Source organism: Anopheles arabiensis, chromosome 2 (genome assembly GCF_016920715.1).
Source record: "Anopheles arabiensis isolate DONGOLA chromosome 2, AaraD3, whole genome shotgun sequence".
Classification (NCBI taxonomy): Eukaryota; Metazoa; Arthropoda; class Insecta; order Diptera; family Culicidae; genus Anopheles; species Anopheles arabiensis.
This window is the reverse complement of record NC_053517.1, coordinates 62312106-62325851: the sequence shown is the minus strand read 5'-3', so window position 1 is coordinate 62325851 and position 13746 is coordinate 62312106. Positions and strand designations below refer to the sequence as shown.

General features: G+C 39.6%; 1 protein-coding gene across 1 annotated transcript; it reads right to left on the bottom strand.

Moving 5' to 3' along the window:
- Positions 1-10349: 10349 nt before the first annotated feature.
- On the bottom strand, positions 10350-13264 carry LOC120897778 (protein ANTAGONIST OF LIKE HETEROCHROMATIN PROTEIN 1-like). Its single transcript, XM_040302866.1, has 2 exons — positions 12482-13264; positions 10350-11229 (listed from the first exon to the last, which is right to left on the bottom strand). Exons 1-2 carry the CDS (start codon positions 12775-12777, stop codon positions 10698-10700), a joined length of 828 nt encoding a protein of 275 aa, XP_040158800.1. The 5' UTR covers positions 12778-13264; the 3' UTR covers positions 10350-10697.
- Positions 13265-13746: the final 482 nt, after the last annotated feature.

The window sequence follows — 13746 nt, the reverse complement described above, 5'->3', positions numbered from 1 at the left end:
GATATTTTGTTTAAGAAGCACGAAATAGGTACATAAATCAATTAGAATCATGAATTTTAGCATTATTATCATAGCAATGGGTCACAACTGCGCCAAATAGCTGTTTGTTTACGCTTTTTCGCGAACGTCAAATTTTGTCACTCTTGTCAACTTTTGTCAACTTTATTTCCTGGCTGCTCCAGGTTACAACATTTTGACAAAAGCTCAAAAAAGTGACAAAAGATCACGTTTTGAAAAATTTGTCCGCATTTTGTCACTCTCATGGCCTTTCGCCTATTGGTTTGCTCAATGGATGGCGTATTACAACTTATCCCAAATAACCAAATCGTCCTTAAGCCACTGTAAAACCACTTCAAACCCACGTGGGTTTGTGGTGGTCGATTCAGTCGTTAACCCACCAAATTTTAGAACAATCGGAGCTGCCAGTTCCGATCCGATGTATTTATCTTGCTCACCCTTAACCCACCTTTTCCAAAAATGCTTTGAGGAAAAGTTTGGTCAAGGGTTGGCTAAGGTCAATATGCTGAACAGGATTTTAACTCTTCGATTAATTACATCCATTCACTTACATCACTGCACTTAAAGTTCCGCAATATTATTAGTCTATAAACTATGCACTGACCAGCGAAATGGAAGAGTTCGATCGCAAGTAAACAAACACACATATTCACATATTAAACATGAATGTTTTACAACAAACCAACTTAAACACACACGTTTACTTGCTTCCTATGCTTAATTAAATCACATTTTAACACAGGTGAAACACGTTGAGCGAAAAAATTATCCGTTCATAAAAAACTGACTTCAACAACGTTGAAGTGGCTGCTTCTGTGGCCGTGTGGCTTAACCCACAAAACTGATAGTTTTTTGGTTTTGTTTGATGGAACTGGATTTTTAGTACGAGAAATTGGTGGCGTTTTCGGTATCTTGGTTATATGGATTGTAATACGCCATCTATTGATCAAATCATTGAAGCTGTGGAGCTTTCATTTTTTTCTATGGATATTCAATTTTCCAGTCGTTTAAGCATAATCTGTGGCGCTTGGGTGGTTTCGCATTGAAGTTATGCATCGCTACCGTTCAAATAGACATAGAGCGACAACGTCCAACGCGACGAATAATAGCTCAAAATTTGGCTCTGTGTATATCAAAGTAGCTAATTTGACTCTGTCAACCAACTTGTTTTATATTTGAAAACACACAAAAATAGGTTAAAATGTGTTCAAATCTATTTTTGCGTCTTGTATTAATCTGGCTTATAAATAAACTAGATAATTCCCATATCACCAAAATACCGAAAACACGTACTAAAAATCCAGTTCCATCAAACAAAGCCAAAAACTATCAGTTTGGTGGGTTAAGCCACACGGCCACAGAAGCAGCCACTTCAATGTTGTTGAAGTCAGTTTTTTATGCACGGGCAATTTATTTGCTCAACATGTTTCACCTGTGTTAAAATGTGATTTAATTAAGCATAGGAAGCAAGTAAACGTGTGTGTTTAAGTTGGTTTGTTGTAAAACATTCATGTTTAATATGTGAATATGTGTGTTTGTTTACTTGCGATCGAACTCTTCCATTTCGCTGGTCAGTGCATAGTTTATAGACTAATAATATTGCGGAACTTTAAGTGCAGTGATGTAAGTGAATGGATGTAATTAATCGAAGAGTTAAAATCCTGTTCAGCATATTGACCTTAGCCAACCCTTGACCAAACTTTTCCTCAAAGCATTTTTGGAAAAGGTGGGTTAAGGGTGAGCAAGATAAATACATCGGATCGGAACTGGCAGCTCCGATTGTTCTAAAATTTGGTGGGTTAACGACTGAATCGACCACCACAAACCCACGTGAGTTTGATGTGGCTTTACAGTGGGTTAAGGCCGATTTGGTTATTTGCGACTATTGGGGTCGCCCATTCGCTTCTCTCTACCTTAACTAGTATGCCTTTATCCACCATGTTCTTTAATTCCTCTTCCACTGTATCTCGAATAGAAAATGGAAGAGGCGGCCTCTTCGCTTTAAGAAACGTTGGGTTTGCCCCATTTTTCAAATGCAAAGATGCTTTGACACCTTCTATTTTTCCTTTTGCTTCCAAAACTACTGCAGGAAATTCGTCTAATATTGCTTTTAAACCATTTTGGGTATTCGATGATTCAATAATTTTATCCACTGTGTACTGTTTACCATGCAAGATTTTATTCCAATCGTAATTTAAGGCTCTCATCCATTCGCAACCGAACAATGGTTGCCTTTTGCCCCCAACTATGAACAATCGTAGTTTCTTTATTCCTTCTTTTGTCTTGATTTACACTTCAGCCATTCCTGCGACAGAAATATTCCCACCGCAATAACTTCTTAGTTCTACGTCCGTTTGTACGAGCTTGATATTTTAAAGATATTTCTCTTTGTCCTGTTCGTTAATTAGAGTAACTGGTGAACCACTGTCTACCTCGAACTTAATTGGTGATTTTCCAATTTGTACGTTAACAAAATTTTTTTTTGCTGTCTTTCACATTATCTACTTGGAAAATATCTATTTTATGAATTTGATCCTCTTCTTTATCCTGACTGTCACTATCCTAGCATTGGTCCACGAGATTTGCTGTCCTACTCACTCGTTTCTTATTGTTCATCCCATGTGCTTTCCCCACTTTGAAACACACGCGTTGTAAATGACCGACCTTCTTACATAACGCACATACTTTCATTTTGTGTTCGCATTTATTCGCTAAGTGGGATGAACTGCCGCATCGGAAACAATACCGCTTGATTCTTGGCGCTGGATATCGATCCATAAAGTTAACTGCCTGAGCCCGTTGGGCTAAAATTTCGACACCGTCGTTGACTGTTTCCATCGAGAATGCGATTTGCTTTGCTTTCTCGAACGTTAAGTCTTTTTCGCCTATTGACCTCGCGCGTATCATTTTGTCACGTAACCGAACACAAACTGGTTTCGCAGCCCTTTCTGTAAATAATCACCAAACGCACAGTTTTTCGCTTCACGTTGTAACGCCGCCACGAACTCGGTGATGCTTTCTGCTTCCTTTTGTGTGCCTTGTCGGAACTTTCACAGCTCTACCATTTCCAATGGTTTGGGGTCGAAATGATCGTCTAACGCGCTGACGATCTGGTCGTACGTTTTCGCCTCCGATTCGTCCGACGAGAGTAAGTCACACAGCACGTTGTAAGTCTCACTACCCATGTAATGCAGGAGCGTCTGCTGCATGTCCGCTTGATCCACTTTGAACACTTTAGCAGCACCAGCAAACCGCTTCACCCATCTTTGATGGGTTTTCAAGTTGACTTCTCGTGCACAAACGGCTCGATATTAAATGTTGCCATTATCGATTCGTTTTTTAATGTATTGCCCGCCTCGTCGCCAACTGTTATAACCACACCATCCATTCACTTGCAAGGCTCAACGAGAAGTGCCGGGTTTTATTTCTCATTTCTCTCCGTACAGATACATGCTATAATATGCTATAATCTAATCTAATCTAATCTAATCTATAATCTAATCTTAAATCTACAATAATGGATGTTGTGGGCAGCCGTGCCGACCCCTGGACTTGCCGTGGCAGTTGCGCTGCCACCGGTCAACGTTCAGGAGGACGACAGTGTGTCACGCACACTGTCGCACACACTAAGCAGCGCAAGGCTTAGTGTGTGTCGAGCGCACAATGAGAGTGTGTTAGCGAGCCGATCGAGCAGGAGCTCTCGGCAGGCATGGACAGGGCTCGGTGCGGCTGGTGCGCGGCCCCCGTACGAAATCGCACGTCCGACGTTATCTGTCAAATCCCATATAATCTCGTCCGATAAAATCGCATCCGATGAGCGTTGCCACGCGTCTTAGGGTGGTGGCAACGCTTTTTCGCATGCGATTTTATCGGACGGCCTGTCAAATTTTTATATGGGATTTGACAGATAACGTCGGGCGATGAAATCGCCGATCTTTTCGTTTCATCAATATTTACCAGAATGGACGTATCGCTTGTCATGTGGGCAGTTGCTCCTGAATCAAAACACCACAATCGTTTATCAGGTGTTTTTCCGGTAAACAGACACAAGTCTTCCCTATTGACTGCACAATTTGCGTTTTGGTTAGTTGTGGATGTGTTGTTTCTTTTATCGGCCATTAATTTACGACATTCTTTACGGATGTGTCCATCCTTTTTACAATAGTGACACTGCTTTCGTTTGTTCTTTTCATGTTTGTTCCTGTCTCTGCCAGACAGTAGCGCCTTCTCCTCATCCGAACCATCCGCACGACGTCGTCCTTCGTCAAGCAGTTTTCCCTTTACGAAATCCACTGTAAGGTCAGCATCCGGCCTACTCTCCAACGCAACGATCAAACCGTCGTACGATCTTGTCAGACTGGATAGTGTAGTAGCGTGTCCGCTGCTGTCGGTCGTCGTAGGCCGAAAATACACGGACCGGAATTTCGCGGCCGCGGAATTCCGCCTGCTGTCAAATCCATATAAAAAGTGTCAACGGCAACTTTCTCGAACTGTAATATCCATACATTTTTCAACAAGCGGAATTCCGCGGCCGCGAAATACCGGTCCGTGTATTTTCGGCCGTAGATGAATAATCTTGTCAGTCGTGTCTTCGTGCGTCTCGTCCGTGTGTGTGTCTCGGGGTTCGACAACCCAATTAACAATTTCATAAGGTCAATGTAAACGCCAAAGATGTATACATAAAGTAATATGCTACAATCCCCCTTTTTATAAATATTTATTTATGTATAATCATAATGTGGAAATTCCATGTTGCCCTTTATTTGTCCTTTAGGTGTGTAAAATCGATTAAATTGTAGTCACTTCGATTTGGCATCCTGATTCGTTCGCTTTTTATTCTGTTCTAATGGCAGCTGTCAAAAATAACCTAATGCTAATATACACGTACCGTGACATCAAGTAGCGTTTACACGTATATACATTTTCCAAACTTTTACAACTCGGCCTATCCTGACAAATAAATTGTCCTCAATTCGTTAAACATTCTCATCATGTAGTGTCGCATCACATAATTCTGGGGCAAGATCAGCATCTGGCGCAATCCAATGTCTAAGCTTATCAGACTCAAGTATACCATCATATGGGATTTGAGTATGTTGGAAACCATCGATATCTCGAATTACATAACGGTCGTTCGGAAGTTGTTTGTGAACTATGTAAGGACCTTTGAACTTGGCAATAAATTTCTTGTTAGAATTTGCTGAATTATCGACGTTTCGAATAACAACAAGATCCCCTTCCGCAAATTCTACCGCTGGGTTGTGTCTTTTGCCAAACTGAATCAGGTTGATTTCCTGTGATCTTTTTATATTTTCAGAAGCTTCAGAACGAATAGTTTCTAAATTTCTAGAAGGTTCGTTTTTGTTATCTAGATACTCTTTGAATTCGTTTATAATGGTACCACGTTGTTCGACACCGAATAACAAAACCGAAGGAGCAAAATACGTTGACGAGTGTGTTGTGTTGTTCAGCGCATATTCGACTTCAGATAATTTGGAACACCAATCTGCATGATCCACGGAATCAGTAATTTTGCTTAACATGGGTTTGATTACTCTGTTAACTCTCTCAACCTGACCGTTGGCTTGAGGGGAACAAACGGCATTTTGAACATGTATTATGTTACGATCACTGAGAAACGTTTTAAACTCCTGAGATGAAAAACAAGTTGCACGATCACTCACTATTCGTTTGGGACGGCTATAATAGTTAAAATATTGTCCCAACACAGAACAAACCTCCCTTCTCAATTACATTGCGTACACACCACCATCAAGTGCACGTCTTACATATTACTTTGTTACAACCGGTTTAAGATTGGTTTGGGAAGGACACAATCTAAACACAGGCTGCAACGGTCCTGGGAAGTTGTTAAAGGTAACTTCAGACCTTTCTACCGTGAGAGCTGGCAGACTGCCGTGGTTTTCGGCACTGGTTGGAAAAATGGCCGAAACTCGAACAATTGTAGCATCGCACCATTTCTTCTCGCCCATTGGCTGGTTTGGTGTTGGTTTTCAGCATCGATGTAAAACGGCTTGAAGATTGTGGACGAGTGGGGGATGACGGTGGTTCACGCATTTGGTAATGCATCTCGCATCGGTTTACATGATCAATCAGATCATACACATCACGATATTCTTTCGCCACTAAGTTGTCATACATGGGATCGCGCGATAGTCCTCGGATGATGTATGTTATAATCGCTGCGTTACTCACGTTCCCAGTTGTTCCAAGGGCATGTACACGAAAGATGTAGGCGGCGTAGGACTCATCATTCCTTTTGAATGTATGCAACAGCTTCTTGTGAATAGCAGCTTCATTATGCGTGTCTGGGAAAGCTTTTCCCATTCCTTCGGCAAATTCTTTAAACGATGTTACAGAATGCCGGAAACCACTGTACCACTCCTTTGCAGCGCCAGTTAGCTGACTGCTAGCGTACATCAATGTCATTTGGTCGGTCCAACCATAAACTTCAGCACTGTGTTTTACCGTTTTTATCCACTGCAAGAAACTGGCACCCTCTCCAACATCGGAATAATCTGCTTAACCTCTTCCGGATGAAGCAATCTAGCTGTATCGGAGTATTCACGACTTTGGCTCTCAAGCGCTGCTAATTTGTTCCGCAGTTCAAGTATCTCACATTTTTGCTTTAGGAGCACAATTTCTGCTGCAGCTTCGTCGTTTTCTTTGATCACATCAGTTTTCATGATCTGGGTGACGCTCTCTTCTTTACTTTCGGCAATGGCTGCGTTGCACATGGTGTCGTTGGAATCGCCATTTTGTTGCGAGCTAGGGTACGCTTCCTTATAGAGAGCACGGATCTGCATCAGTGTTGCCGTACATGGCACGGTTATTTCGGCCGACTGGAGTGCGCACAGCATCTCATCCTTAGTCACTCTCTGGTCATCTACGGACATTTTGGGCTCAATATCCCACTTCTGAGATGTAAAATCGATTAAATTGTAGTCACTTCGATTTGGCGTCCTGATTCGTTCGCTTTTTATTCTGTTCTAATGGCAGCTGTCAAAAATAGCCTAATGCTAATATACACGTACCGTGACATCAAGTAGCGTTTACACGTATATACATTTTCCAAACTTTTACAGGTGTAACATTTATAACGGTAAATGTATCATAGTGAGAGAGCTAATATGATATGTAGTCACGATGTCTTAGGCCCGTGTCTGTGCTCCATCGGATGCGATTTTATCCAAGGTGGATTTAAAAATATCAGGTGGTGGACTCTAGTGCATTTTGACAAATCGTCACTTGACGTAAGGTCCCCAGGATTCAAACTTTGTTTACATTAATTAAATTTGTTCATATAATTTATCTACCCCATTTTTTCGAATAAATATTCTTTAAAAATATATTTTGGACTTTGTGAGTGCTTATTTAACATTGAAACATACATTAAAGTGTGTTATTTTGTGTTATTCTGTGAATTTATTCTCGAATTCTTTGTGTTTTCGACATTTTTGATGATAAAAATTAAGATATCATTATTTTTTTTTCAATTTTTACATTAATTCCTCATTATCTACGAGCCGCATGGACAATTTACTTGAGATTAGAACTCATGCTAGCATGATTTTAAATTTCTTGCATAAACAAATCATCAAATCTTTTGTTAATATATTACGTTTTTTCGATAAAATCAATAGACACACTAAAATGCACATATTAACAAAGAAATCTGTTATATTTGCTAAGCTTTGTGTGCGGAAACCAATGGTCAACGGTTCTAAAATGACGTAAAGTCCCTCAACTATGGCGACCCCCCAAAGGCCCTAATCCACCACCTGATATTTTTAATCCACCTTGATTTTATCGGAAGGCCTGTCAACATTTTATGTGGAATTTGACAGATAACGTCGGACGTGCGATTTCGTCGTACGACGGAATTAAAAATTTTTGATTTCGTCGGACGCCGCATCCGATTTTATCTGTCAATCTAACATCAGGAATATAAACTCAGAAAAGAGTTGATTTTACAAGAAATGTTAGCTCGAAAGTAAACAAACACAATCTTGTTAGAGCCATGGCGAATTCACGTGTTGATGATGAAAAACTTATAATTTTGGTACAGGAGCATCCTTTTCTTTGGGATCTTTGCGATTCGAGGTACAAAGTAGTCATGGGAAAAATGATTCTTTTTAAAGATCAGGTGCGGTCCAGTTCGCTCAGTGAAATGAACTGAACGCGTGCGGTGATTCTTTCGCACGCCCGAGGTGCAGTATGTTTTTAAATATCGATTTTATGCTGCAAGAATGTACACCCTATTTTATTTTTTATTTTTATATAGTTAGATTTACAAGCAGAGAAAAAGGAAATCAAAGTTGTTTTAATGCTCAACTAAACATTAAATTTATCACGATTTGTTTAATTGTCTTATATCATTATTTATTTTGTGTTCTACTCGTTTAAAGTATTTTTTATAAAAATGTAAATTTATCGCCGTTCAAGACCACGGATTCATAAGACTCATTCAATTAATCGTACAGTAAAAAAAAAATCGCCGTTCAAGACCACGGATTCATAAGACTCATTCAATTAATCGTACAGTTAAAAAAAACTATGGTTAACTTTAGTCCATGCGGAGAATATTTTTCATAAATTCAAAGCCGACATGGGGTGCTTCTAACATATGTAAAATTACCTGCGGTTTCGGTTTGGTGAAAAAAAAGACTACTAGAGCGAGAGTGTATCGCTATTTTGCGGAACGGGAAAGAAGACACGGGAAAGAAGATAACAGAAGCTTTCTCGTTCTAGTCAACAAACTATCAGATCGAAAAAGCATGCTGATTTTCTGAGTAGGAGAATGAACTCCGCACCGCGTGCGGTGGTTTGTTGCACACTTTCATGATCGATATATTTCCGGGAGAGTTTCCGCACGGATAATCGATACCGCACCGCTAGCGTGCGGAGATGTATCGCACACTTTCATAGTCGATAGGGAGAGCGTCCGCACGGAGAATCGATACCGCACCGCTAGCGTGCGGAGATGTATTGCACACATTCATAGTCGGCGCGGAGAACGTCCGCACAAAGAATCAATACCGCACCGCTAGCGTGCGGAGATGTATCGCACACTTTCATAGTCGATAGGGAGAGCGTCCGCACGGAGAATCGATACCGCACCGCTAGCGTGCGGAGATGTATCGCACACATTCATAGTCGGCGCGGAGAACGTCCGCACAAAGAATCAATACCGCACCGCTAGCGTGCGGAGATGTATCGCACACTTTCATAGTCGACAGGGAGAGCTTCCGCACGGAGAATCAATACCGCACCGCTAGCGTGCGGAAGAATCATTACATTTATCTGGCGGTGCGGTACTCGTTCACTCAGTGTAAAGATTGGATTGAATCATTCAGTTCTGATTCATTTTTCCCATGTCTAGTACAAAGACAATTTTTTAAAAAAGAATACATGGGATATGATCGGAAATCAGCTTCAAATAAACGGTACGTATTATCTTCATCTTGAACGAAAGGGAGCAAGAAGCTTTGCTATCGAGGATGGTCGGGCCTAACACGGTGTTTGTAAAATTGTCACTTGTTACATGGTTTTGTTAGCGACATCCTAAACCCGGAAGCAACTACATCCGAAATCCTAAAGCAATAACATCCGAAAATGTCCAGTAGAGAAACTGGAATAAAGAAATACCATCTGCACATTCTATGACGCCGGCAAATGGAAATGTGTGATGTTGAGTCCCACTATCCTAAGCAATTCAGAGCATTTCAGACGCATTTCGCTGGCAGGTGTATTGGTAATAGCAGATTATTTCATTTATTTTATGTATTTTTAGCCTTAAAGCCCCTGCATGGATTCTTGCATGAGGGACCTAATTTCTATACTAATTTCAAATATCACATCCCTATAAACATAATTCCATGCAACCCTACCGTATCAATTCATGCCAGCCTACCGAATAATTACCGCAAAACTCTTATGTACGAATTTGTGTGTTCTCATACCATTTGTTCTATAAAGAAGTATAGTTCATGAAATTGCTCCGGATGAAACTAAAGATAGATGTTTTTGATTGCACTTTTTTATTAATAAATTTCACTTTTTATCCCACATGAAATTTTACGAGCCAGTATTGAAAGTAACATCCGAAGAAATGGTGATATTTTGAAAGAAAATGCATTGTATTATTAACACCACAAACTATAGGAAAATTTCTGCACCACAACCAGCCATTTATCAGGAAAATGGCATCAATCATTAAAAAAAAATCATTTTAAAAGGTTTTTTCAGTAACTATTTTGAAAAAAGAAAAAATTGAGAAAAATATATTTTACCGAAACATGTTTACGTATTATAGATCTATTTCTAGCATTATATTATATCAACCGATGTGATTAAAGAAGTAATTTTTGAAATCTCTTAAATCCGTTGCCTGGTGAGATGAATGGTTGTTAGCTCTATTATAATTGATATCTGAAGCCCTTGTGTTTTTAGCTGGATTTGGTAGTGGTTCTTTAAATTCCATACAAATATTGTGTAACAAACATGTTGTTTGGACTATTAACGTGACATGCTCTGGAGTTACTTGTAATTCTGTTTTTAAGCATCGCCATTTAGCGACTAGTATGCCAAAAGCACATTCAACGCAACGTCTTGCTATGCTTAACAATTCATTGAAATGAAGTTTGGCTGGATCTTCACTATCTGGGTAGGGACGCAGTAAAAAAAGTTTTCAATGGGTAGCCTTGATCGCCAATGAGCACGTGAGGCACATCTTGTCTAGTGCTAGGAAGTGGCTTGGGAGGAGGAATATTCAGGCGATTCGACTGTATTAGTTGATACAACGTTGATGACTTAAAAACACCACTATCACAACGACTCCCATATTCACCAACATCAACGGCTATAAATTTGCTATTGGCATCAGCTACTGCTTGCAAATGCAAAGAAAAATATTTCTTGTAATTGAAATATTGAGTACCGGATTTTGACGGTGCCTTCACCCTTACATGTTTGCCATCGATGGCACCAATGCAATTAGGAAATTTCCATTTGTTAAGAAACTCTCTTTCCACTTTGTTGAAAGCTGACGTTGTTGGAAAAGGAATGAACTCTTCGTTCAATGTCTTCCAAATTGCTTCACATGTTTCATAAACAATTGTACCAATCGTATTGTGAGCGATGCAGAAAGTGAACGACAGTGATTTGAACGGCAATCCTGTAGAAAGAAATCTGAAAAATAGAAGAAAAAAACATTGTTTAGACATTGATATTAAATCATTTTTCTAGTGTAAATACTATTTGATTTGATTATAGCACTACATAATGCAGATGCGAACGTATAAATTATTAACTGAAATTGTAAATTCCTTTAATATTTTAGGTATCGTCGCCAAAAATAAGTGGATAAATTTACGCGACACATTCTCGCGAAAACTCGCTGAACTAAATCAGCCATCTGGGTCGGGATATAAGCATGTTCGATGGAAGTACTTTGAGCAGATGAGATTCCTGAAGGAAACGCTTACATCCCGACCCAGATCGGGAAATTTGGAAGAAGTAGAAGGTATATATGAATATAAAAATGTTTGAATTTAGATATTTGTAGTAACTAGCAATTTTCTATTGCTATTTTTCTAAACAGCCACTGCTCCGGAATATCTCGATGAATACGTTTGTGAAGACGACTTATTTGAAACGGAACCAGTTGATAATTCGTTAAAGGAGGCAACCGGAAAAAAACGGCACAAGATGGTGTTGTTTTGGAGGAGTTAGTAAACTTAGAGAAAGAGAGACATAATATATTAAAAGAGCATAAAGAAAAAACTGGCAACTACCATGCTATGATGAGTTTTGTTCCTCTTCTGGATTCGTTGTCAGAAGAGGATCAAATGGATGCTCGTGAGCAAATAATACAATTTGCTCATAGGGTTATTCGTGAAAAAAAAGGATATTATAACTAGTTAAATTAGTACATTACTAGATGCTTAACAAATTATTATGAACTATTTTTATGAACTAAAACTAAGACAAAATAAAAAAAAGTTGAACTATAGTGGAACAGTTGTTATCGATTACTTTTTTTTTTTAATATAGTTAACCATATAGCTCTGCTATTGCCACGTGTTTACGCGTACGCCAAGTAACAGCAACGCAACATTACTGTGCGGTGTACCCAGCAACAGCAACCAGACTCCTGCGTGTCGACGCGCGCATTCGGCCAGCACTTCAGTAATACTCGATTGAACAATCTATCCTGCCAGCTTGTCCACCAGGCGACCAGCCTGTCAGCTTGACAACCCGCCATCCCGCCAGCCAGCTCGCCATCGAGCCAGCCGATGTCCAGCCAAGCTGCCACTCAGTTAATTGGGTTTTGTCCAAGTTTAGCATTCAACGAAAAAGTTATTTTAAACAACCACGTCACACGCTCGTTTACGTTATTTTATATCAAAATATTTGAAAATAAAATATAAATAACATATACCTGAGAGTTACCATCAATCGTTCTTCCGGAGAGATATATGGAGTATGTGTAGGCAACTTGGCGATGAAAGGTTCTATCTTTCTCAATATAAAGTAAAATGTTTTTTTCGACATTCTCATATACTGGAAAAACTTGTCTTTTTGTTTCAATAACTCGGGAAATAACACATAGTACTGTCCATTTCGCTTACGATGTTTCCACAGATCGTTGGTTTTATTGCGCCGTTTCTTTAGTAAGATGTAACGCAAAGAGAAATTCGTACTCAACATGACCTCAGTGTCCGAATCCGAATCCATCTGCAAATAAAAAAAAATAAGAAAAAAGTTTAGCCCACATGAAAATGATTGATGGTTATGATAATTGATTCGTAGAGCGCCGTTATGCTCAAGAATAAAGTAAAAGCAGTAGCGATTAGAAGCAACAGAGATACCCGTTAAAATTAATATTCTTGCTCGACCTGGATAAGTTCTTCGTTTTGATAATACTCTTTGTCATTTAATTCCGAAAGTAGTTGCGCTGAGCTCTGTCCTCTAGGTGGTGCACTGATAACGGAAAACGTATTGGTGGGGAAATTTCCGTGGGTATCAAGTGTATCGGCAATATTTGATAGTGTTCAAACGTTACAGAAGGTATCGTAATTGACCCAAAGGCTTCTCCTTAGCTTTGTGCAGCCGGAGTTTCTGGACGGCTCCAACAGCTCCGACAATTCCTTTTCCGGACGGCTCCGACTACTGATTAGTAGTTCTGGACAACTACGGACGGTTCCAAGTTTGGAGTGTTGAAACCTACCTTCTGCTTCCGATTTTCGCGGAGTTATTCGGAACCGATTCTGGATTTTTTTTTATGAATTTGCGTATCACCCATGTGTAATACCCTTGATCGGAGGAAGCAAAACATCCAGCCGCATGATGGAGTTGGAACTGATCTGATCAGAAATTCTCATCGTGGAATGGTGGCCAACAAAATCAACGGCATCTAGAACTCAAAAGAAGTTGGAAAGTTTATTTCATGAGTAACCAAAATGATTTTACCTGCGGTGGAAAAAAACTAGATGCTAGAGCCATTATGAACCACACTGTTCTAGATTTCATTGCACAAAACCAAATGCATTACTGACCAAACATAAAAACAAAATATCTCAAACTTACAGTACATTATTCTAATAGTTAACTTACGTTTAAGACACTTCTATTTACAGTCAATGGAACAGAACAGTCTTTGTTTAGTTAAACGAATAGAACAGCCTTTTCTTTGGTTTGTTTATT